We start from the raw sequence: 24705 nt of genomic DNA on the forward strand, positions 1-24705 counted from the left end.
TCTGGTGATCACACCCTGGATGGGAGGGGGAAGGATGCTTTTTCTCTCCTGAAGGAGCACAGGGCTGCCCGCTGTAGTGAAAATCTTGACTCTCTACTAGGCCTCCCCTGACACTACCCTGGCAGGTAGAGGTGAAGGCTAGATTTCCCATTTGGCTTGCCTGCAGGGTATAGGCGGGGATTATTTTTTTCTGTGGGTTGGCTGGAGTAGAGTGGTCTAATAGTTTTCTTTTTTGCTAAGCTGCCCTTTACTGGTCCTTTGGCTAGAAAGAACAGGATTTCTTTCTTTCCTTCCTCCCTCCTCCCCTTCCTTTCCTCTCTTCTGCTTCATTTCCTTCCAGACACAAAAGAAAGCTGCTGCTCCAAAGTAGAGAACTCTTTATTATAAACCAGGATCCAGAAGGATAAATGACAGGCATTTCCCCGCTCTCTTTGAAATTTTCATAACTCATACAGAACAGATGTGAGAGATACTTTCTTGAAATTATTTTATAAAGTACTCTCCAGTGTCAGGGTGGGTGCATGGTAGCTAATCATGCTGAGGGGGCCTCCAGTGCCTCTGGGACCCTGAGGGAAGTTGCCTGAGGACAAGCTGGATGTAGAGCAGAGAAAACATTTTCTGTTAGATTTAGGGTCCTGGGGTCTGCCCTGGGACACAGACACCTGAGACTGTGACATTCTTTCTCAGAGGGAGAGTATGAGAGTAATGCATAAACCCCCTGGAGGCAAAAACAGCTGTGTCTGCAGCTTACTTGCTGTGAGTTCTGAGTATTTCTTTCCCAAGGCAAAAGGGAAGTGTAAATGCCATTGAAGGTATAAATGCTGGCATGTTAAAAAGAGAACAGGAATACAAGAGTGCTCATTTTTGCCCAGGGTTACCCCCCCCCCACCCCCTGCCCAAATGGGGGGACATTCTGTCCCTGAACTGTACCGGGAACGTGTGTGAAAGTGCTCTGTGTGTGAATGTGCACACGCAGGGATGGACAGGTCTCTGTGTAGGTTTGTATGTGCCCGTGTGCCCACAAGCTCTGGGGTGGGAGGCTCTTGGGTACTCACTGTTTGTAAACTGGTCCCAGCAAACAACTTCATAAAGGCAGTTAAGGCACAGAAGACTTGTGGGAGAGCTCTCTGCGGGTGGCCAGGGGAGAAAGGCTTCCTGCTTACACTGCCCTGGAACCCAAACCTGATGGAGATGCCAGAGGGTGGGATCCCATCTTGTACTAGGCAGAACTGAGCGCATGACTACAGGCCTCTCAATAGGTGAAACTGAAAAGCACCCTAGCCATTCGGGTCCACATTCGGGCCTTGTCACAGTAAAGGTGGGCAGAGGCAAAGAGGCAGATGAAAACTGGAGGCCCAAGGTGGGATCTCCTTGTGCTGGGCAAGCCCATCATAGGAAGAGGGCTGTGACGTGGGCAGCAAGTCCCTAAAGCATGTTTAGGCATCATTGTTGAAGTAGCTGCCTGGCAGTGCCAGGGACCCAGCAATGGCCAGCATGCGGCCCTGGCAGTCAGTTCTGTCACCATGAACAATGGAGACCCAGAGCAATGCTGCTTCACCTTCTCCTACAGTGATGCAAACACGGACACTGCCTGTTCTCATCCTACCTGGTTCTCAGCTAGCAAAACTGTATCCTAAGATGTCCGCCTGTTAGTGCCAGTCAGCCCTGGTTTTTGCTGTCTGGCTGATAGTTCAGCAAGGGAACATGCCATTTGCAGCCACATGAGATGTGGTGGCTAGGTATGTTCAGTGACTACAGATGTCTATGCAGCTGGCATTTCCAGGAATTGAGAAACAAGCAGGACCCCTTACAACTGCAGGAGGAGGCATGTGCTGTCAGACAGATGCACACTCCAGGCCCTAAGGCAATCTTCAGGGCAGGGACAGGGCCTTGGCCAGGCGAGTCCAGAACCAGGACTTGGTGCAAGGGTTGGTGTAGTCACAGACAGTAATGAACCGCAGGATGCTAGGGAAGTCTTTCTTCATTGGCTTGTACTTGATGGGGATCAGTCGCTTCTGATGGGCACCTGCAAGCCAGGGGGTACAGAGCTGGCACCATGCCTCTGCCCCACAGTGGGGCAAGACAAGTTTCCAGCACTAGGATTAATGGCAGCCTTCTCCCAACTAACACCCCTGGCACATGTTCACCCACACAAAGGGCACAGGTGTACACACACTCAGCTGCATCCATGGCCCTTTGTGAGGGAAGACTGGCATCCAAAAGCTTCACCCGCCCACTTTACTGTTACAAGGGCAAGCTTGAGTTTACCTGGCGAAAGGCTGAGTGCAAACTTGGTCTGGAAGTCACATTCCTTGCTTTGCAGGTAATCATCAGAGACAACCACCACCATGCGGCGGCACCTAGGGGAGAATGGGCAGGCTACAGACACCTGCAACTCAGCTCAGCATACCCCCAGGGGATGACCTCAAGAGGATCCCACTGTGCGCAGGTCAGACAGGGCCCAGCTGGGAGAATCCCAGCATCTAGATCCCTGAGCAGGTTTCATGCCCCCACCCACTCGTCCCCTGACCACCGAACCAACCTTTTCTCAATGAGCTCACTGGCAATGGACCAGACACAAGTGCCAGGCAGGACATCACGGTCGGACACACACAACTTCAGCCGGTAGTCTGTCTGTTCCAGCTGCCGGATCATCTCGTGCACAAACTGGATATCATTGGGGCAGTAGCAGATGAAGGCATCAAAGCGCTCGGGCATTTGCCCTGGAGGATGAGCACAAGGAGGATGGTCAAGAGTGTTACAGGAAGCCTGGGGAAGGGCCGCTTTAGAAATCTCCAGCTTAGGCAATCTTAGTCCTGGACCCTATACCAGTCGTGAAATAACACTACACAGAATAAGAGCCCTTCCCAGGAGAGGAAGGATGAGTGCGTCCCCCATACCCTGCCCTGGCTCGAGTCCTGGGTTCCTGAGAATGTCATAGCAACCCAGGGGTAGGAATATAATTCCCATTTCTTAGGTAAGGAAACTGAGATTCGGAGAGGTTTAGTGACTTGCCCAAGGTCCCACAGTCCATGTGCTTTCAACAACCATGCTCTTAACACCAGGGCCCACTTGTCCCATTTGGCCCAGAGAAACAGTATTGGGCCCTTACCCTGGGGATCATCCAGGGTTGTGATGCCCAACAGCTCAGGGGTCTGTGGGATACTGCTGTCCACTGCGGCCACCTGTAAGGGTTTCTCAGACTCCTCCTGCTGCTGCTTCAGAATATACTTTTGGCAGTCCTCCTCTGTGGGAAAGAGATGAGAGGCTGTAGCAGGCTCCCCAGGGTGCCCCACACCTCTACCCACAATCAGTATCCAGCCCATCCCAGTTCCTTGGCCATGGTGTGCTCCAGGGCTTCTCCAACTCACTGGTGCCATCCATGCTTGACAGCCCCGAAAAGCTGGCTCCCACCTGGCACTGACCCTCCCAAAAAGATGTCAGTGCTGTTTTGGCCATGCAGAAGTCAATGAGGAGAGGTTTGTGTATCTCTGTCCCTTTCCCCAGCCTTCTTCCTGGGCAACCTGAGAATGGAACCTAAAATTGTTTCTAGGCTGATGTGAACAGGGGGTTGGACATGCAAGAAAGGCCCAGAATATGGGCCTCCCCTGGTGGTGCAGAGGTTGAGCGATGGGCTGCGAGGCTGCCCGCAGCCTCTGCAGCGCCGGTTCGTTACCCGGCCGCCGGCGAGGGTCCCACCAAAAAAAAAAAAAAAAGAAAGAAAGGCCCAGAATAACTAATGGTTTTGTGCAATGAGGGCAGAGCCCCCAACTAAGTAGGTTGTACCAGTCTGTGAACCATTGAACCCACACCTATGCATGTGTATTGTGGCAGGAGAGGGTGCATTTCCCAGGGACCCAAGGTTTCCAAGTCTGCCAGTTTCCAGTCCTTTACCAGCCCTGTTGCTCTACCTGAAACAATACAGCCCTTCCCTCTCCCCAGCCCCCCAAGACCCCCTGTTGGGACCCTGGCCCTACCAGAAAGCTTTTGCCTAAGCTGTTTCTCTCCCTTCTCAGACTCTCTGAGCCTTCTCATCCTGTCTCCAGTCTGTCACCTCGGATATTGAAAGAGGGAACTGGTTTCTCATGTTTCCCCCTCCCAGGCTGCCACGAGCACCTGGAGGCAGGAACGAGGTCTTCCCCAGGGGAGACTGGATGCTGAGGACGGTGAAGTTCAGTTCCCCCATCAGTCACCAGCCCCACCCAGTATGAGGCAGGGAAGGGGTCGTCCTCACCTATGCTGGGCCCCAGTTCGACCAACACGTCCTCGCGGCCCATCTTGGAGAGCAGTTCCAGCAGGCGACCCACCGAGGCACCGGGGCGTCCCTGCCAGGCGTCCAGCAAGCGGCCTGTGGGGTCAGGGGTCGACTCCAGATGCCGGATCTCCAAGTACTCAAAGCCCACCTCCTCGGCCAGAGCTGTCCAGTCGGCAGCCACCTGCGTCCGAGCATTCAGGAACAGCGATAGGCGGCGCCGCACTCTCATGTTGAGCGCTGCCAGGGGCAAGGAGGACGTGGAGGGGGAGAGAGGCTCGGACCTCGCTGCCGGAACCTCGGCAGCCATGGTCAGCCGTCTGGAGACTCCGGCCTTCGGAGGCGCTTCGCCGGCGCGCGCTTCCTCCTTGCCCCTAAGCGTCCCACACTCTCCGCCCCGCCCCGCCCCGAACCGCTGGGTTTCGCTTTCCGAGAAGTGCCGCCCTGCCCTACGATCTGGAGCCCCAGATGTACGGAGGTGGGGGCGCCCCACCTGGCTTCGAGGTCTAGGGAAACGGGATAGAATCTGCCTTTTGAGATCTGGGGAGTCCACCGTTCTGTCTTCGGGAGACTGATGGGGTCGAGGAGGACTCGGGGGGTTGTAAGAGACCGGGGTCTTGTCCTCTGCGGCCGGGCGGAGGGGCCTTCTTTGGAGCCACGGGATCTGGGGAGTTTATAAGGTCTGCCTGAGAGGGTCACGGGACCGGATCAAGGGGGAGAGGCACGGGCGCTGCCCACCCTCGTGTCGTGAGAACACAACATCCTGCCCTTGACGGTCTGCGGAGGGACCCCTGCGCACTCCGAGCGGGACTGGAAAGGGCGTGCAGCCTTCTTCAGTCCGAGGCAAGTCACGCCTCACCCCGAAAGTTGGCGGGCAGGGTCCGAACCTCCGGGTTGGAGATAATAGGGTCTTCTGGATTGGGGGGGGAGTATTCCTCTCCAGGTTCTGGGGAGACACGGTGCGTTTGGGAGTCCCAGGGGCCCCTGGCCTTGTTCTTCAGGAGCACAGGGCTGAGCTGCGAAGACCCAGCGCAGTCAGTCACTCGACAGCTGCTTATTTGGTCGCCTACTGAGCGGGAAGCCTCTGCAGGGCGCTAGACGCAAGTCCCTCCTGGCCTCGGTGGAGACCCCAGCCTGGTGGGGGCGGTGGGCACTGACCGTAAGGTCCTCCCAGTGAGCGTGGGATTGGTGAGCAAGTGTGTGCAGTGCGACGGGGCGCTGGTCGCATGTCAGCGCCGTGGTGTGACCCATCCTCCTCCTACCCCGAGAACCCACATTCTCTCTCTCTCCCAAAGGCCTCCCGAGCGTGTCGCAGTCGGCCTCTGGGGGTGCCTCGGAATTACTCAGGTCCCCGAGCGCGGGTGCTGGGACCCAGGGGATCCCAGGGCGGACTGGGAAGAGGAATTGAGAGCTCCGGCCTCCTCCGACCCCGCGCAGCGGCCGTGGGCGGGGCTCCTGGCAGCCCCGCCTCCTGTTTGGCCGCGGGCCGGGCGGGGCTGCGTGCGCGGGGGCCGGGCCGAGGCGCGCCTGCTGGCGGAAGCCGAAGCAGCTCTCGCCGTTGCGCCGCCGCGGATTTGGCGGTAGGCGGGGTCTCACGTGGAGAGCTCTCGTTTCTGGGCGGGTCTTCAGAAAGGTCCGCCTCCTGGTTGGCTGTCGTTCGCCCATGGTGGGCGTGGCCTTGAGTGGAAAGACCCAGATTTAGTGGTTCCGTCGCAGGAGGGGGCGGGACTTCATGTAGGCTCGTCTGTGGTTGGCTGCGGCTGGAGGTGGGCGGGACTCTTGGAGGCGGTCGGCTCAGTCTCGCGGGATTGTGGGTGGCGTGTAGGGCCCGGGTGCGAAGGTGCGGCCTCACGCCCGCGGGGTCGGCTCCCAGCTCCCGGCCGTGTGCTCCGCCGTGTGGGGTCCCCCGGGCCGAGCGGCGCCATGCGGAGGCTGCAGGTGGTGCTGGGCCACCTGAAGGGCCCGCAGGGCCCGGGCCCAGAGCCGGCGCTGCAGGGCAGGCCGTGCTGGGGCGGCGCCCCGCGAGGCTCCCCGGCGGACGTGGTGGTGGTGCACGGACGGCGCACGGCCATCGGCCGAGCGGGCCGCGGCGGCTTCAAGGTGCGGCCCCTCGGCCTGGGCGTCGGGGCGGGACGCGGTCGGGCAGCCGCGCTCCTGTGGGGCTGCTTTCTTCTCCTTGGCGCGGGGGGGGCGTGTGGTCTCTGGGCCGGGCCGCGGGCCCTCGGGAACCCCGTGCCCCGCGGGACGGGGACCGCCACGCTGCGCTTCCTCCCGTAGGACACCACCCCGGATGAGCTGCTCTCGGCCGTCATGACCGCGGTTCTCCGGGATGTCCATCTGAGCCCGCAGGAGCTGGGGGATATTTGCGTGGGTGAGCCACCCCCCAGGCCCCGCGCTTGGTTCTGCTCGCCGAGCCGTCCCGCCAGGCGCTTGTCAGACTTCTCCCACCTGGTGTTTTCACCGAGGGAAGTGGTGGTGGGCTGGACGCCACTGAATTTAAAGCTAGATCGGCCTCCCCTCGCCCCTTCCAGGCACTCGCTGTCCCCTCCACGCACGTTCTGCTTGTTAAGTTGGTAGAAGGCAGGGGGGGTCTCTAGTGACGCACTAATGCAGACTCTTGGCATAGGGGTTTGAGGACATCCTAGGAGATAAGGGTTTCTACCCACCCTCACATCCTCTCTGTGCGGGGACAAAACAGAGGGGCCATTAAAAACCACCTGGTCCAGCCCTTATGCGGTTGGAGAAATTGATGCCTTGAGAATTTGCAGTAGAGCTTGAAACTGAGGTCCAGAATCTCTTGACATTCAGTCCAGCCCTTTTTACCCCACCCCTTCTCCTCTGGACTGGAAATAAAGTGTGGTTAATGTTATTAACTAAGTGCCATCCTAGGTTGCAAATCATTGATCCACCTCGGGAGTGCAAGCAGGGCCTGGCAGAAGACACGGAGGTGGTGTGCAATTGCAGAAACTCATTTCCCTAACTGACAGGACCAGTTCATCAGACTTTAACTTGTGCACTGCATTCTTTTCCATGTTACCTTTAAGGCCAGGCAGTATGCCCAGAGTATTCTGATGTGGAAAAGCAGGGTGATGGGTGAGGGAGCTTGGGACTCCCAGAGAATGCCTAGTGCATGACCAGGACAAACTGCAATATAACTGGCTTTCCTTGCTCTGGACTTTGAAATTCTGGAACCTTAAGTGAGCCTGCTAAGTAAAGCCTTTTCTCTGTGAAGGAAAATCTGGAATGTCCCCTCTCTAGTATTCACAGCTGTTCTTGAGTGTCAGACCACCACCTGGCACTGATAACTGGTTTGTTGTCCACAGGAAATGTACTTCAGCCGGGGGCCGGGGCAGTCATGGCCAGAATTGCCCAGTTTCTGAGGTAAACTTTTCTGATTCTAGCTCCATTTTGACTCTGGAGTGGGCTCAGACCCCAGGGAAATCTGCTTGTGGGTGGAAGAGGAACATATTAGATGCCAGACCGGGAGGCAACTCTGCACCCAGGCCCTCAGACTCTGTTCTGGTGGTACTTAACCTTTCCCCTACTTGGAAGAGAGAGCGTGTTACCCAACCCAGGAAGACTAGGGCCTTTGGGACTGGAGTAAAAGCTTTCTGTGTCTTGATTTTTAGCCAGTCAGCATGTTGCTTTGCAAGTGTGGACTCTACTCTTTTAAGTCAAGTAAACAACCAGCTTGGCAAAACAAGGAGTGATTTTGACCTTTTTCACTAGTTAAGCAAGCTTGGACCTCCTGGCATTCCCCTTAACAGAGACTTAGATACAGGGCAGAACCCTGAAACAAGGGGTAGCTCAGGAAGGGCCCCAATAAACTTGCCTTTCATCACTTGCTGTCCTGAGGTGGAGGAAAGTTGCTTGTTTTATTTTCACGTGTAGCTCAAGTCACCATTTAGCTTAGTACTCCCAGCTGTCTGAAGAAGAATAGGAACATCAGCCAGCGAAGGAAGAGAAAAACAAGCAAAACCTGCCGGGGCTGGGAGAGGTTTAGACTGCTTGGCCTGGAGTTGAAGGACTCCCACGATCTGACTCCAGGCTTATCTTTCAGCCTTAGCTGCCAACCACTTGTTTTAACTGATCCTCTTTCAGCCAGCCTGTCTGCTGCTGTCTTCCCTATGCTGGTCACTTTGTTCCCTTGGAATTCTGGCCTGAGCTCCCAGCCCCTCTCCTTCCCACGAGTTAGCCACGTGCTCCTTTCGATATGGCTTTACCATCTGCCCTGTTACTTCATTCTCTGCCAGTCGATTCTCTCTTTGTTGGTTGGGAGTCTTCGAGGGCACTGTGTTATAGACACGTCCACACCCCTCTGGTGCCTCATCCTGCATAGGTATTCAGTGAACATGGTGGATTGGGTAGAGGGGTGGTGTAGTGGCAACATGCACAGGGCAGGTTCACTATCATTTAGGGCAGACAGATAAAGGAGAGTGCCAGAGCCCTCAGTGGATTTTTCAGGCTTTAATACTCTCTCAGGGCACCGGGTACACAGGTACATCAGGCAGGGAGGCTGGCATTCAAGGAGACAGGCATGGGCGGGCAGGGGTCAGGCTGGGAAGCAGGCAGGCAAGCGAGCCTCCCCGCACCTCCTCCCACCCCCCACCCCCATCTTTACACTTTTCCTCTGGGTTTTCTCTGGCGTTCTCTCGTGGTCTCGCCTCTCTGTAGTCACGCAGCTCATTCTCCCGTAGCCATCCTCTGTCTGAGTGACGCCGCCCTTATAGGCCTGACCTCTAGGCTCAGGTGTGCACACTTAATGCATACCCACACCCGTACTCCAGGTGTCCACAGTCAGGCACACTTGCCCCGCGCCCACGGTCCCAAGCGCCTTCTGAGTTAACATGATCAGGGCCACAGGTGATAGTCACTGAGTCTGCTGGCGTAAAAAGCCTGACCAGTTCACTTACCCTGCAGGTGGTAACTAGGTAGCTAGATAATAGGGAGTGGGAGAACTGGGAAGAGTTCACCAGGCTGCATGGGCCTAGGAGTCTAACACAGAGGGTCTCGAGCAGAGCTGGACCTGGCACTTGCTCAAGGCTTTTCTACCCTGGCTGTTTACCTGAACCACTAGGGTCCTTTCAGCCCCTCATGGGTCTTGGATTTCCTTGGGGCTTTGTAAACTTGGCCAGGGCAGGTTACCTTCGACGGGCAGTCCTACCAGCTTCCATGGTTCAGGACCAGTGTGAGAGCCCTGGAGAACCCACCAGAACAAGTGATGTCAGAACACAAAGTATCCATCAGAGATTGGGCTTTACAGGAAGAAAGGGAGCCTCAAGGGCTAACCATGTGGTTACCTGTAAGGCTGAGGAATGGGGATGGTTTCTGGCCTTCATATTTCACATTTCATTTGCTCTGGTTCTCTGTGACAGCAGCAGGCTCTCCCTGTTTCTTGGAGGGACACGGGTATAGTTTTCATTTTTGAATTTGCATACAGAAGGATGCCTGTGTCTCAGCTAGCCTCTTGCCTTTGGGCTGTGCTCAGCCTTGGTAGAGGAGAATCACAGAATGGAAGGGCAAGCCCCTACAGAAGTGGGGTCTACCCACTACAGATCTGATCTGGAGTGGGGGCAGGGCCCCTGGTCTCTGCCCTCCCTGATGAGGGCAGCAGATTGGCCAGGAGCACAGGCTTGCCTTCCCTGAGAGCCTGGCTAACTCTGTGATCGCACCTTCTGTTTCAGTGACATCCCAGAGACCGTGCCTTTGTCCACTGTCAATAGACAGTGCTCATCGGGGCTGCAGGCAGTGGCCAGCATAGCTGGTAAGTTGTGACTCCATTGGTTTGGGTCAGCAAAGTCACAGACTGTTGGGCAAGCAGTGAGGATTTCTGAGAGGACTTTTAACCCGAGTAAAGGACAGCCCCTTGCTGCTGCCCCACACCTTTTGTGGACATTCTTGGGGCTTCCTCCATCTCTAAGGATGGGGCTCAGTCCTGCCTAGAGACCAGGTGGGGAAGAGGCTCCCCTGTTCCCAGAACAGATGGACTCTGGCAAAGGATGCTTATGAAATGCTTTTGTTGCAGGTGGCATCAGAAATGGGTCTTATGACATTGGCATGGCTTGTGGGTAAGAATTTCTTTCTGCCAGAGTTTGTTAACCAACTTGCAACAATGAAACTAATTTTTCACCCCCTGAATTCTCAGGCCCTGATTTCAAGATTCTCCTTTAGCCCCTTCAAGCTGCTGGCTGGGAGTGGGATGCTGTGCTTAGAAGTCACCTCAGCCTCAGGCTGCTCAGGAATTGCTCGCACCTCTCAGCACTGACAGGAGAGGGAATTGGACTCTCAGAGCTTTCCCCCCTTTTTTGGAACTCTGCCAGGCTGGAAAATGTGGGCTTTTTGAGGAGCTGCAGCACTTGGATTCCCTTCTGTGACTTTCATTCTTGAGACTCCTGAATTACACTTTTTGGCTCCTGGAAGCCAAGGACCGCTGCTCCTATGTAGTTGTTTCATTGTACCAGACAGTTTGTCCCCTCCTCCTCCATCCTGGTACTAAGCTGGAAACTTCCAGTTGCCTGTGGGGTTGTGAGGGACATGGTCAGAGCTGTGGTAGTTTGATTTCTGTCAGCTGTGGCTTCATCGTTGGCTGCGGGGGTGGGGCTGCAGCAGTTGTATTGGGCAGTGCCTCCAGGGAGGGGAAGAGCCCAGGTTGGTGTGGGATCTGGCTCTGCAGGGCAGGCTGAGGGAGGGTGCTGGCAGGATCAGGATGGCGAGCAGCCCAGGGTTTGGACATGCTCGCTCTGCCTTTCAGTTCTGCTTTATATAGCATTTGATTGGAAGCCTCGCCGCCCCCCCCCCCCCGGGGCTGTGTCAGCGGGTACTAGGTTTACCTTCGTGTCTGCAAGTGTAAATAGAGTCAAAGACCACACTGCGAGGACTTCGACTGGGCAAGGGCCATTGCCCTGCGTGCTCTTTGATGATTTTCATGTACCCCTGTCTTACTGGGGGACAAAGTACCTTGAGGTGAAGGACTGGAGACTTTATGGGTCTCTTAGAGGGCATCTGAGGCCTCGGGCAGGTTGGCCATGTTACATAGGGTGTTATGCTTCTCCCGCGTAGCTTCGATCATGAAGAAACAGCCCAGGACATACTGGTTGTGTGTGGGCGCTGGGGCCAGGCTACCTAAAGTTGAATCCTGGACGAGTGATCATGGACAAGTTGCTCAACCTCCCTGGGCCTCAGTGTCCTTGTTGATACTGTGGGGATAACCACTTCAGCCCTGTTGGAGGTGAAATTAACACCTAATGCTGGAGGACATCATGTGATTGACCTCTGATACCTGGAAACGTTCCACATAGTGCTGGGCACATGGAGAGCGGTCAGTCAGGATTATCTGTTATCCCTTGAGGCTGTGGTTCCCCACCTCCACAAAGCTTTGTGATCACATTGAACTGAGATCACCCCTTCCTCTTAGCACTTCCTCCTCCCTGCAGAGCAGATAGCTCTTTGATCTGTAGCTTTGTGGTTACTTTGAAAAGATTTGTCTCTTCCCACCTCTGAATGTGTGGTTGCTGAAGGCAAGGCCTGTGTTTGTCCTGTGTGCCCTCCACCTCCCACCCCCCACCCCCACTGTGGCCAACACTGCCCACCTTCCTGTGGGACTATTGTGTGAGATTGGCTGCAGGCTATATTGGGGAAGCCAGGCCTTGCCCCAGAGTGGACTGTGCCAGTGCTATCCTGGGGTGCAAGCGGAGGTAGAGAATTGGACTCAGCGGGACCCCCGACTCTGCCTTGCTGGCCAATGCTTTGTGTGGGCCTCCCAGCCAGCCTGTTGGATTTCCTGGGGGCTCCCTGGGTATTTCCTAGCATTTATCAGATTGGGGGCATCCTCTTAGTGATCCCCTTTTCCCCTTCCTCCTCCTCAGGGTGGAGTCCATGTCCCTGGCTGACAGAGGGAACCCAGGAAATATTACTTCTCGCTTGGTGGATAAGCAGAAGGCCAGAGATTGCCTGATCCCAATGGGGTGAGTACCCACTGGTGGCTGTGTGCCTGTGCCTTCTTAGCTTCCCACCTGGCCTGAGGCAGGGATCCCAAAACCTGGATCACCATGTGGTTGGCAATGCCAAGCCTTGGCCTCCTGCCTTCAGACTTGGCTTCCTGTATAGAGGTTCAAGGGATGGGACTTGGTGCTGCTTTTCACTTCCATTTCCTCAGGCCCCCAGGTCCTCTGTGCTCCTGGGTTTCCAAACATGCCTGTCACACCCGCCTGAGGGACTCTTTCATAGGAAGGATGATGGCAGCTGTACCTCATAGGCTTGGAGGCGTAGAAAGTTGAAGTGGGAGGGCCATTGATTATCGACTACTCCCTGACAGCTGCAGGGGCAAAGCACATTGCATTTGCACAGCATCTTAGATCTTCAGTCAGTGTCACTGGGCTTCTGGGCCATCCCAGGGTCTGTGGTCAGGGAGCCCTGGCTCCCCGAGATTTGAGGCGGAGAGGGGCAGTGCCTTGGCTACTTTCACATCCAGTGACAGTATCTCCACACGAAGTTTTTAAAGCTGGAAGGCCTGGCTGTGACTCTGGTTCCCGGCATGAGGGTAGGCACTACCTGCAGTGCATGAAAACCTAGGTATGCCTGTCCCAGAGAGAACTTGAGTCATCTCATTAAAGCACTCGTCCTTGAGGTGCAGAAGGAACTGGGCTAGAGCAGCCTTCTGTGCCTGTCTCTGTGGTGTATGAGCTTCCCAGGATCTGCCCCCAGGCTGAGATAGCCAAGCTGTAGCCTGGCACAGGGCCACAGATTACTGACCACACCCCCATCTGCTCTCTGTGTTCTAGGATAACTTCGGAGAATGTAGCTAAGCGCTTTGGCATTTCACGGGAGAAGCAGGATGCCTTTGCGCTGGCTTCCCAGCAAAAGTGAGTGCTTTTTTCTCAGCAGAAGTGGGGTGGGGTTGTTTCAAGGGCTGGAGAGAGCAGTTTTGAAGCTACCCTAGCTGTCAGTAGTTTCCAAGTTGCATGCCTCCCAGGAGGGAGAGGGGCCAGGGGCCAAGGATGCTGTATTGTTACTCCCCCCATGTCCTGCTGTGTTCAAACCAAACGTCTTCTAGATGGGCCTTAGTTTCCCCATCTAATCTGAGGGTGCATAATGAGGCCTTTCTCTAACTCGCTGTGGTTTGCTGACTGGACATGGTAGCCACCAGCTGCTCTGGATAGCACAGAATGTGGGGTCGGTGATGCTGGGGACCCTGGCATCCCGGCTTCGACTCCAGGATCTGGGATAGTAAATCAAGGATGTCAGCCACGAAAAATTCCAGAGGCTCGGGCGTCTAGGCAAGCGCAGGCTGAAACTGACAAGTGTCAGCTGCCCAGAGAGAGACAGCAAAGTAAGGGAGGGGGTCTGGGCCGAGTGGACTTCTGAGGCAGGGGTTGTCAGCCCCTTGGGTCGAGTGACCATCTGAGAACTGGTGAAAGCTGTGGATTCCTCCCTATTGGACTGCTCCTAGGTACCTAAATCTGTATGACAGCAAAGATCACCCTAAAGTGTTTTGTGCTTTTAAGCTGTTTAAGAAGTTTATAAACTATTTGGTGAATCTTAGTGAAAATGGGAACAGGTGAAATTGAGCCATTGAAATGAACAGAAAATCTGGTAGAACCCAGCACAGTTCTCCTGGGGCTTCGGCCTCGGTTTAGTACAAACAACAGAGCAGGCCTAGTCTCTCTCGGGGGAAGGGCTCAGAGGAGCCACCAGCTCCAAACCGCTTCCCCTTCAGGGTTGGCCAGGGCCTAAATAGCTGAGGCAGCTGGTGAAGAGGGCCAGTAGGCTTTAGGCCTGCCACCCCTCCCCCCTCCGGGGTGATGGAAGTAGTAAGGAGCCCACACCCTCAGAGCTCCCCCAGCTGCATTACCCCTGCATTTCGCAGCCCCAAGCTTGCCTGTCTGCCCAGGCAGGGAAGGACTCGAGAGTCTAAACTGGATTCTCCTTTTGCTGACAGGGCAGCCAGAGCACAGCGCCAGGGCTGTTTCCACGCAGAGATTGTGCCTGTGACTACCACAGTCCATGACGACAAGGGCACTGAGAAGAGGATCACTGTGTCCCAGGATGAGGGGATTCGCCCCAACACTACCATGGAGGGCCTGGCCAAGCTGAAGCCTGCCTTCAAGGCGGGTGGCTCGACCACGGCTGGTGAGACTGAGCTGGGGGAGGTAGGGTGGCAGCCCTGGGAGTATTCTCCTCTGGGAGCAGGGAGCAGATCAGGCCTCTCAGCAGGGTGGACAGGGAAGGGCTGGGCCTCATCAGTCCTGCCCTGAGGCCTCCTTCCCCCCCCCTGATTTGCCTCTAGGAAACTCAAGCCAAGTGAGTGATGGTGCAGCTGCCATCCTACTGGCCCGGCGGTCCAAGGCAGAAGAATTGGGCCTTCCCATCCTGGGGGTCTTGAGAGCCTATGCCGTGGTTGGAGTTCCGCCTGATGTCATGGGCATTGGACCTGCCTGTGCCATCCCTGTAGCTTTACAAAAAGCAGGTAAGGTGGCTCCTTCCTAACCAGATCACGTGGGTCCTCTTACGCTGTCTCCAGACGGGGTTTGGGGCAGGTGTCAAGAATGATCTTGTGTGTGCTGAGATGAAGGTCAGCTAGCACCCCCACCGCAGCCCTTCCTGACCCCACAGCTTTGGTCACCCATCTGGAGCAGAGATGTCCTCTAGACAGTCCATGGATGGGCAGGGCCTGCGGCAGCCTGAGAGTCCTGCTAGGTGGCCACTGGGTCGGCTCAGTCTTTCCCCCTTCCCTGCAGGGCTGACCATAGATGACGTGGACATCTTTGAGATCAATGAGGCTTTTGCGAGCCAGGTGAGCCTTTTTCTCCACATTGCCTGGGCCCTGGGCAGCCTAGCAGGAGGCAGTGGGCATGTGGCCCAGGGGCTCCAGCTGATGCTCTGCCTCCTTCCAGGCTGTCTACTGTGTGGAGAAGCTAGGACTCCCCCCTGAGAAGGTGAACCCTCTGGGGGGTGCAGTGGCCTTGGGTCATCCACTGGGCTGCACCGGGGCTCGACAGGTGGTCACGCTGCTCAACGAGCTGAAACGCCGCGGGAAGAGGTAAGGCTGCCCTGTCCTGGGGAATGCCTGAGCGGGGCACGTGTTTGTTCAGACACACCCAGAAGGGGACCCTGGCCTGCCGCAGGCATCTGCCACCGTGTATGTGGGCCAAACTGCACGCCAACCACTATGCCCAGGAAAGCTGGGTCCACGCTGCTCAGGCTGGTTTGGGGACGCTTGGAGGCTGGGCTTTTGCCCTTTGTGTTCTTACCCCACGCACTTTTGTTCTCACAGGGCATACGGAGTGGTGTCCATGTGCATCGGGACAGGCATGGGAGCCGCTGCTGTTTTTGAGTACCCCGGGAACTGAGTGAGGCCCCAGGCTAGAGATGCTGTCAGCGAGGAAGCGACGCTACAAAAGTGGGGCCGTGTGGGAAGGCTCGGTGCTGGTGGTGGTGGTAGCAACAGGCAAATGAAGGCACGTCACCTCATTTGGGAAATGTGGACACTGATGACGGCCTGGGGGGGCCAGAGTTGTCCCGGACCACCCGGGTCTCAAGGCCGCCCTGTCATCCTGGGGGAGGGGCTCGCGGCTGAGGGCGCCGCAGGTGCAGCAGTAAATGAGTTCCCACCGCGGGGTGCGCGTGCTCCTTTCCGAGGGCCGCCAGGCCGAGCAGTGGTTCCTGATTGCCGCGGTCTTCCCGGGGTGGGGGCGCCGCCAAGATTCCCCTGGCCGTACCCCTGCCCAGCAAACCTGTTCTTAGCGCCGGACCCTGTTTATTTCCGAAGCCAGGTGGCTGAGGGCAGAGCCTTAGAGCTGGAGGGGGGACACATATCTCTCGTCGTGAGAGCCCTGGCCCCTCAGTCGCAGGGTGCAGACCTTCTCGCCAAGCGCACCTTCCACCGCCAGCGTGGACTCGTACAGCTGACTGCTCCTGTGGGGAGTGGGGGGCTCGGGTGAGGGGGCTGCAGGCCCATGGACACTGCCGGTGTGGTTGGGGAGGACCATACCTGGCAGTAAAGAAGATCTGCAGGGTGATGGAGGTTGGGGGTGCATTAACTGGTCGCGCCTCCAGCTGTCCACTTCTTGGGGAGACACTGAAAGCCATAGGGTCCTTGTCCGGCTGGCCTGCCCCAAGGGGAAAGGAGCACACACGAGGGCAGGCGGCTCGAGGTGCCGCCCGAGGCTCCCCCACCACCGGCATCTCAGGTGCGCTACCCTGGGATCACCTGGGAATCTCCACAGGACTGTCCAAGGGCAGCCAACCTGCAGGGCACGGGCAGGAGGGCACGACCTACCCATCAGCACAGCCCAGTAGCTCCGGCAGCGGCTCAGGTTCATCAGGTAGACTTCCCGGACCCGCCTCTGGTTCACAAAGCAGGTCCCGAAGTCCAGCCAGCTGGTGGAGAGCTGCAGCTCAGGCACGGCCACAATGGCTCGCAGGGGCACCACCTAGTGGGACAGACCTGAAGCTGGCAGGTGTGCCCACCCACTGCACCGGCCTCCGAGCTGGGTGTCAGACACGGGGTCACCAGCAAGTACTGAAGCTTCTGAGCACCAGCAGCTAAATCAGAGGCTGCTGCTGGGATTCTGTGCAGGGAATGGCAAGAGGGTCCCATCTGCTCCCCCTGCCACCCATTCAAGCTCTGACTTCTGCTCCCTGGTCAGGCCACCCCCTTATGCCGCCGCCCCCCTCCCCCCCCCAGTCTCCCGCCATGAGGCCTAGTCCTCTGCACCTCTTAAGCGCTGGGCTATCTCCTCTGGCCTCTCCACACCATGGCCTGGTGACCTGTCACAGTCCACACAACTAGGCCCCATCCATGGTCCTCACCCCTCAGGCCATTCCTTTGTGCCATCTTTCAGTGTGGAGGCTTCACCTGCCGTCTCTTCCATGAAGCCTTCCCTGATTTCCCGCCCTACAGTCTCTTACAGGGCTCTGAGCTCCCAAGACGGGGGAGATGAGCAACCGTTTCTCCGTGGGCCAGGCCTCTTTCAGGGCAGACTGGGCCCTCGGGTCAGGCTTCCTCTGATTTCTGAGCCTCCTGTCCTGAGAGTCCTGCCCAGTTCCCCCTCCCCACCTCATGAGACAGGCCAGGGGCTCACCTGTGTGGTCTGGTTGCTGTACTCCAGCAGCAGAGCCTGCGTAAACACCATCTCTTTCTCCCCGCTGGCGCTCTGCTGAATGTCCACGCCGGGCAGCATCTGGTCAGCGGGGAGCTTCTGATAGGAGAGCAGCTCCAGGGAGAGGGAGAAGGACACGTTCACCTGAGACGTGGACGAGGCATCACCTTAGGTTGAAGGCAGGCAGCTCCCCACCCCCAATCCCCTGAGCTCTGTCCTCCTTCCCCCCACGCCCCCAGCAAGGGCACCGAGGTCCGGAGGGGGGAACAGGAGGGCACGCCCAGCCGCAGGCCACTGACCAGCATGTTCTCCTGTGGGCGAAGCACCAGCTGCCGGCTGGGGCCGGGGTTTCTGCTCCTGAGGCCGGCCCCGTCTTGACACACGGAGAACGGCTTGGCGACCCGGAGCCGGAAGTAGTGCGGGATGTCCGTGGTGTTGGTGAGCTTCAGGTGGTGGGTGGTCACCAGTTCACTCAGCACCTGGTGGCCACAGAAGTGGGGGCGCTGGAGCCGCCTCTCCCTTTTCCTGTAGTCCATGGCGCAGATGGGGGTGCTGGGGTGGGGACTCAGACTTTAAGACCTGTGTCCTGCGGGCGCCTACAGGGACACTTGAGGTTCGGGTAGATGGGCAGCACACTCACCCCGGAGCAGGGCTGCTCGGGGATGAGCTCGCTGGCCTGGTGCCGGAACCCCACGCCGCCGCCGTAGTCTAGTTCCACGCTCAGCCTGCGAAGGACGGGTTCCGCTAGAGCAGGGGGGCTTTGGGGCGTCCTGGTCACCCTCCCTCTGCTCACTGGCCGGGCCTGCTGGCCCCTGGGTTCTTTTGCTTTTTCCTCCTTCTTTCCTCCCATGCCCAGAAGCCTGTCCATCCCCACCCGTACCCGTCGGGGTGCTCGCCCTGGGGGCTGCGGGGGCCGGCAGCCGCCCGACTCACTGTGCAGGCCTCACGCAGCTGTGCAGGTCCAGCCTCAGGGGTTCCACGGCGAAGTCCTGCAGACGCCGCCTCCTCCCCGGCAGCTCCCTCTCCACCTTCCCGGAGCAAGCCCGATCACCGCCGGGCCCAGGCTGCCTGGCAGCGTGCCACCTGTGCCCCCTGTGCCCGGCCGGGGCTGTGGCCCGCCCCCCTCCGCCCCCCACCCGGGTAGGTGGGCTCACCTCGTCGTCCAAGCTCATGAAGCCCAGGGCGTAGCCAGCGCACTCCACCTTGTGCGGGTCCTCGGGGCCGAGCGCCGGGGGTGTGAAGGAGACGTAGATGGTGCTGCTGCCCCCCGCGGGGACCACCTGGCACAGACCCGCGGCTTTAGCACCGCCCCGTGCCCACGGCCGGCCTCTGGGGGCTCGGCGAGGCAGCACCCCGCCTGCCCCAACTCACCACCTGCTTGGGGCTGACGCTGTAGGGGTGGTCTGAGAGCACCCCGTCGTGCGCCCGCAGGACGACCGAGATCATGGGCGCGGCGCCCTCCCCGGCGCTGGCGCTGTCCTCGGCCTGCCCGCAGAGATGCTGAGGCTCGCCCGGCTCCAGGCGACGGCCCCCCTCCGCCCCGCCGCCTGCTCACCGACACGGGGGTGCCCTGGCTGAGTTCCGACACGCTGGAGAGACTTGAGGACCCCAGGAAGCTGCCGCTCTCGGGGGTCTTGGGGCACGCGAGCTCGCTCCCGGCCTGGCCCAGCCGCGGGAAAGGCGGACCGTAGAACACCAGCAGCTCCACCAGCCGGTCCGCCGCGTCCTCCGGCGCGTACGTCTGCCAGTCCAGGCGGATGTCTGCGGGCGCGGGGAGAGGCCTAAGACCAGCGGACGGCCCGGCCCCGCGGCTCCTCTGAGGCCCTGGTCCCGCGCCGCGGGAGAGCGGAGCCTTGCTGGCTTGCAGGCAATTCTTGTTCTTGAACAAAGGGTCCACGGGCGGTGCCATGTGGCGCTGTCAGCCCCCCGCTCTCAGGATCGCGAGGCCGGGTCTCCGTGTCCACACGCACGGGTCCAGGCGGTCTGCGCTCCCCACGCCGCTCCTCCACTCTGGGCCCCCCGGCTTCCCCCTCCGTCCACCAGCCCCGGCCTGCCCTCACTGCTTGCCCAGCCGGGCTAGCCTCAGGGAGACCTACAACTCCTTTTGCCCCCATCATACCCACCTGGCAAAGTCTAGCCCAGGATGAATGGAGCTGACTCGCTGGGTCCCCTGGAGAAGGCCCCTCACTTTCTGAGCCGCTTGCCACACCCGTACATCTAGCCCCTACCTGAACTGGGCCTGTACCCTGGGAGACGAAGCTAAGCAAGGGCATGGAGTGTGGTTCTCTCCTGACCCAAGGAGTGAACGTCCACAGTGCCCAGGCCCTGTCCCAGAGGCGGGCAGCAGGCCCGAGGTGGCCGGGCCCCGGGACGCCACGTGTCTTCCCAGCGCCGCTGCAGCACGGCCAGGCTGGTTGGGAGCTGCCATAGTTCTTCCTGCGGTCAGCACACCAGCCCTGGATACTCCCCGGGCCACGCTGGTGCACCCTTCCTCCAGGCCTCATCCTGAACACCCCCGGGCAGGGGAAGCTTGGACCCCACAAAGCAGCCCATGCCGTCAGCACACGTGCCTGACCATATCCGTCCTGCCCACCAGGATGGCAGACTCCACTGTCCTGTCCCCTCTGTGTCCCCAGCTCCTTGCCCAGCACCTGGACGTAACTGGCTGAAGCAGTGAGAAAAGCTGTGCCCCCCAAGTGCCTGTCCCTGATGAGAGCAGGGCAGTGACCCACAGACACTGGGAGACCTGGGGTTTGGCAGGGCCGGTCCTGTCCTCAAGGATGGAGGGACGCTGCCAAGCCTGGAGTGGTCACTGCCCATCTTGGCCCTCGGGGCCCTCACCCAGTAACCACCTGGACTCAACCTTCCCCTAGCCTGAACCCCAAGACGGCCTCGTGAGAACCCAGTTGTCGCGTCTCACCACATGGGCTGGAGTTATTCAGGCGAAGGGCTCGGGTGATTGTGTCTCCTCCAGAGACCTGGGTGCTGAACCTGCAGGCAGAGACCAGGTCCCATGAGGCCGCTATCCGCACACATCTCGCACGTGGGGTGACTTCAGAGAGGAGGTGGGGGGCAGAACCCAAGCAGGAGGGGCCCCACAGTGGCCTGTCATCAGGGTCCCTCCGATCCCAGCTGTGCGTGGGGTCTGTGACCAGCGCCGCTCAGCTACCCTGTTACTTCTCCCAACTGCACCAGCCATGCAGACCCCAGCTCAGCTGGCATGAGGTGCACCGGGACTGGCACTGTCCTTGGGCCACACTGACTGTTCGCTGCACCCGCCCCGCCAAAGCCCTCCTGGTGATGGAGGTGGCAGCCATGTCCCCTGAGGCCTCTCTCCTTCAAGGCAGCCCTGTCCCAAGCTCTCCTGCTGGGTGGCACCCAGAGGCCCTGGGCCAGCTGGGCTAGGTGCAGGCCAGGTGTCCAAGAGCAGAGGGGGAGGGGCACCTGACGATGGGTTCCTTCTGGCACCGGCCAGCCGTGTGGTAGGTGGTCCTCTGGGAGCTGATGGGGCAGCCCACCACTGCCATGTGCACCGGGATCACTGTCGGTGGCAGGTCTCCCACCTGGGAACACATACCAGATCCCCTGTCGCTCTCGTCGCTGGCTGGCACCATGTTCCCTGACTCCCACTCCCTGTGCGTGAGGCCTTCCCTCTCTAGTCGGCCCAGAGTCTCCGATGCTGGGTCCCAGCTTGGCCTGGACTCACTAATGTCTGATGCTTGCCCCAGACACCCCCAGTTCAGGGGCATCAGCTTTCAACCTGGTGAGATTTGAGAGGCTGAGGAGGTGCTGGAGGAGAGTGAGCCTGGGGGCACGGGCTGGGGTCAGCTTCCCGCCACCCCCAGACCACTACCCACCTGTATGGCCTTACCGTGCAGATGAGGTTGTCCCAGTATTCACCCCACATGTTGGCACAGCCTGTGAGGTCGATGCTGAGCTGCTGGTGGCCCCCCAGCATGCCCTGGGGAACCTTGGGGAAGAAGGCCGCTCCCTTCCCGTGAGACAACACGCTTTCCATCAAAACTGGGGGAGAACCAGGCATAGAGAGTGAGGACCCCAGACTCTCATTGGGAATGAGGTTCAAACCCTCAGATGTTAGTAAAGCCACCCCCAACCCACAACCTCCCCTTGGTCCAGCAAAACAGACTCTCCTGTGAGCCCACCTCGGGGTGCCAGGTGCCGCCCCCCCTCCTTCTGAGCCAACATCCCTCCCAACTCAGTCCAGGCCCTGTGCAGGAGCCTCACGCCCTGGCAAGGAGAGGGCCTATTGTCAGATGCAGCGCCTCAGCCGCCGCAGGACCCGCCAGCACACACACCGAGAGGGGGTCTCTGGTCCTGGCACCTCCCTGGCAGCATCTGGCCTCCCTTCGCAGCAGGACACGCACAACCCCGTCCCACACGGCGGGCTCTTACCCTGCTGCTCCCGCTTGGCCAAGAGCTCTCGCATGCGCGCTGTCTTCAGCAGGGTGGGGTGCAAGTCGGGGCTGTGAGAGACAGGACACAGAAACAGCATCAAGCCATGCGGCTCCTTCCCCAGACCTGCGCCACCGGCATCATACCAGGGGCCCAGCTGAGGGAGGAGGCCCTGCCTGCTCCTGCCTGGGGCGAGCTGGCCTGGTATCTTCTTCACTCCCTCCTCCACCCTTTGCTCCCACCGCACCCTGGCACCCAAAGCACCCCAGCGGCAGGCCCCCGGCCGGCCACAGGCATGGCTGTCTAAGAAACTCAGGAGGGCTCGCTCCACGGGCTCTCTGCCCTGGGGACCCCTGAACACAACCCCAGGCTCCTCCCTGCTGTCTCTTGCTCAGCCTTCAGCAGGAGACCCTGACATCTGGTCAGTTTCAAGTGCACACGAGCTTTTCTGGAATGGAAAGTTAATGGTCTAGAAATGGCTCCCCGGCAACCCGGGGTGTAGTTTCCAAGTTGGCTTCCCTGCCTGAGGAGATCAGGCGATGAGGTGTTTGCGGCGGGGCGCTGGGAAGCTGCCAATTTCTGTGGTGTAACTACTTTCGCCCCGGCTGACTTCAAGTTACAGCTTCGCAGAAGGCCTGAGGAGCTCCCCGCGGGTCTCGGGCCGAGCGCTCGCTAAATCTGGAACCCAGCGTGTGCGCCACGGAGGTGTACGTGTGTGACGCTCGGTTTTGCCTCTGCCCTTGGCCAGAGCAGCTTTGCTGTTCTGTGCTGTCTACTGGGTGTCCACAGGGGCGCTCTTCCCTCCTGACCCGCACCCCCACGGGCTCTCACACGGTCACCTCTGCCCACACAGTTCCCTCTGGCGGCAGCATCTTCTGAACGCTGCCTGGTCTGTCAGAAGCCCCCCACCTCACAGGCGGGGCCTCTCCCTCAGGTCCTCTCAGAGCCCGGGAGGTGGGCAGCAGAAGCCATTGTCTAGCTGTGAAAACACCTGCTCCCGCCCCTCGCAGCAACCAGCCTCTGCACACCTAAGGCCCGACGGGGCAGACCCCACCTGCCCCAGGCTCTCCAGAACACCCTCTGAAAGAAACCAGACTTACAGGCTGGGCTTCTGACTTAAGTTGTCTTGAGGACTCCCAAAGAACTCAAACTTGAGGGTGAAGGGGGTCTGTATTGGGGAGTAATTGGTCAGGATGAGCTGGCGAGTCACATGGGTCCTCAGTGGCACTGCTGAGCCAAAGTCCAGGCGGCGCTCCTCGGGGTGACCTGGCCACAGCTCGGCGATGGGAACACTGCCCATGCGATGGACACAAGGTTATATGCCACCCCTGGCCAGCCACCCTGGGTGGGGGTGCAAGAGTTGCCCAGAAACCAGGTTTTACCTTTGGACTCCCACTTCACTCAGTGGCAACCCCATAAAACCCCTTTACTGTCTGCTCACAATGCCAAGAAGTTTCAAACTCCCCACAAATTCTCCCTGTCTCAGGACAGACAGGTCTGTCTCCCACTTGCTGGGCCTCCTGTGGAAAGGCCCAAGGTGTCTGGAGCCCTGTCCCCTGAAATCTCCTCCCTGCCTGGACACCACACCCTCAAGTGCTTGGGCAAAGACCACACAGAGCCCGGAATGGGCTCCACAGAGATGGTGAGTGGCCACAATGACACTGTTGCCTTCTCCTGGCTGTAGGAATTGGCAGAGTAGATTGGTACCACAGTGCCCATGCCAGTCCCCTGTGTGGTCACCTCAGGGCTGGCCCCAACTCTGGGCTCACCTGCCCTCAGAGTCCACCGGAGATACGGTGATGGCCACTTGCAGTCCCTGAGGTTTCCCAGAAATTCCCAGCACCAGAGGCTTCTTCATGCCAGACACATAACAAGGCAGGGCCAGATCAGTCAGCTCTTCCTACAAGACAGCCCGTCCAGGGTACATCACTACAGGTAACTCCCGGGGCTGGGCCTCAGAAGATGGGCCCAGATGGTCTTCCAAGGCATAAGCAGTCGTTTGGGGAACTCAAAATGAAGGCCTTTACTGCTATCCAGGTTCATCCCTGTGGAAGGGCATCCAAGTGAACCCCTCCAGTGAACCACCACCCACAGGCCCAGCCCATTGGCCCCCAGCCTGCCCCCAGGAGACCCTGCCCCTTCTGCAGAGCTCCTGGCTATGCATATGCCTCAAATATTGGGGCATGCCTATAAGGGAGACCCCCTCAAAATGGACCTCCGGTGAAACTGCACTTATTCTGATGAAGTTGCTACCACAGAAATCAAACCCTTCCTGAGGTGCTCCGTGGCAGGCCTGGGCCCACTGTCTGTCCCTCTAGAACTCAGGCCCAGCTGTGTGAGAAAGCCGCTCTCCCCAGGTGGGCCCTGCATCTGCAAGAGGTTCCTTTCCCACAAGAACCACACACAGCTAGCCAGTGACCTTACAGTACCGAGCCTGTTCTGTCCTGAAGGTCTTCCTGTGGGTGAAGCCCAGGAAAAGTTGGGAGGAACTGGGCATCTGCTCTAGATGTCTGGGCAAACTGCAAAGCTGGACCCTCCTGTGGCCACCAAGATTGGCCTGTGGAGGCTGACGCTGGGGCCAAAGGCAAGCGATGGCTGATGGATTTCGGGGCACATCCAGGGCTGCTCCTTGTTTCCCACAGGAATGGGGAAGCCAGAGGCAAAAGAAAAAGTCTCTTCCGGACCACGAAGACCAGGAGGATCTGAGGCGGCCCTCCCTGCCCGCGCAGGTGAAGACAGTGCCGTCCCCGTCGGGCCCAACCCGCCTTACTCACCATGGTGTGAGCAGTCAACTCCAGGTGGAGGTGGCGCACCTCGCTGGGGCCCAGTGTGCCTTGTCTGGGGGAGATTCTTGCTGTGCACAAGCTTGCTTGATGTCCCAGGAGCTGGCAGACACAACACAGAGTGACCAGCACTGACTGCCCAGCACTGTTGCGTGGC

The 24705-nt window shown here is 58.8% G+C and overlaps 3 protein-coding genes across 4 annotated transcripts in view; 1 reads left to right on the forward strand and 2 right to left on the reverse strand.

Moving 5' to 3' along the window:
* Positions 1 to 1871: 1871 nt before the first annotated feature.
* MYD88 (MYD88 innate immune signal transduction adaptor) lies at positions 1872 to 4562 on the reverse strand (the record flags this gene model as incomplete). Its single annotated transcript, XM_084248398.1, has 5 exons — positions 1872 to 2026; positions 2269 to 2360; positions 2543 to 2723; positions 3113 to 3247; positions 4235 to 4562. 5 exons carry the CDS (start codon positions 4560 to 4562, stop codon positions 1872 to 1874), a joined length of 891 nt encoding a protein of 296 aa, XP_084104524.1.
* A 1604-nt stretch (positions 4563 to 6166) lies between these two features.
* ACAA1 (acetyl-CoA acyltransferase 1) lies at positions 6167 to 15860 on the forward strand (the record flags this gene model as incomplete). 2 transcript variants are annotated; one of them, XM_084247211.1, is made up of 12 exons in its annotated part: positions 6167 to 6352; positions 6530 to 6623; positions 7576 to 7633; positions 9937 to 10016; positions 10278 to 10320; positions 12118 to 12216; positions 13033 to 13113; positions 14190 to 14380; positions 14538 to 14717; positions 14989 to 15044; positions 15145 to 15290; positions 15525 to 15860. In XM_084247211.1, 12 exons carry the CDS (start codon positions 6176 to 6178, stop codon positions 15598 to 15600), a joined length of 1281 nt encoding a protein of 426 aa, XP_084103337.1. In that variant the 3' UTR covers positions 15601 to 15860. The 2 variants fall into 2 exon arrangements, with proteins under 2 accessions (XP_084103337.1, XP_084103336.1); XM_084247210.1 differs by lacking the exons at positions 12118 to 12216; positions 14538 to 14717 and having other exon boundaries at positions 6176 to 6352.
* Positions 15861 to 16041: 181 nt separating this feature from the next.
* The window catches only part of DLEC1 (DLEC1 cilia and flagella associated protein), a gene marked incomplete at both ends in the record, with an annotated part of 46102 nt that continues 37438 nt past the window's right edge, over positions 16042 to 24705 (reverse strand). The window contains 17 exons of the mRNA XM_084247803.1: positions 16042 to 16165; positions 16242 to 16359; positions 16509 to 16683; positions 17335 to 17496; positions 17652 to 17831; positions 17993 to 18077; positions 18286 to 18380; positions 18507 to 18632; positions 18724 to 18837; positions 18908 to 19113; positions 20273 to 20343; positions 20797 to 20915; positions 21224 to 21375; positions 21766 to 21836; positions 22866 to 23057; positions 23535 to 23665; positions 24540 to 24650. Of these exons, the coding sequence (XP_084103929.1) occupies positions 16042 to 16165; positions 16242 to 16359; positions 16509 to 16683; positions 17335 to 17496; positions 17652 to 17831; positions 17993 to 18077; positions 18286 to 18380; positions 18507 to 18632; positions 18724 to 18837; positions 18908 to 19113; positions 20273 to 20343; positions 20797 to 20915; positions 21224 to 21375; positions 21766 to 21836; positions 22866 to 23057; positions 23535 to 23665; positions 24540 to 24650 (2232 nt within the window). The remainder of the gene's footprint in view (positions 16166 to 16241; positions 16360 to 16508; positions 16684 to 17334; positions 17497 to 17651; positions 17832 to 17992; positions 18078 to 18285; positions 18381 to 18506; positions 18633 to 18723; positions 18838 to 18907; positions 19114 to 20272; positions 20344 to 20796; positions 20916 to 21223; positions 21376 to 21765; positions 21837 to 22865; positions 23058 to 23534; positions 23666 to 24539; positions 24651 to 24705) is intronic.

The sequence above is a fragment of the Talpa europaea genome, assembly GCF_964194135.1.
Source record: "Talpa europaea genome assembly, chromosome: 11".
NCBI classification, from domain to species: Eukaryota; Metazoa; Chordata; class Mammalia; order Eulipotyphla; family Talpidae; genus Talpa; species Talpa europaea.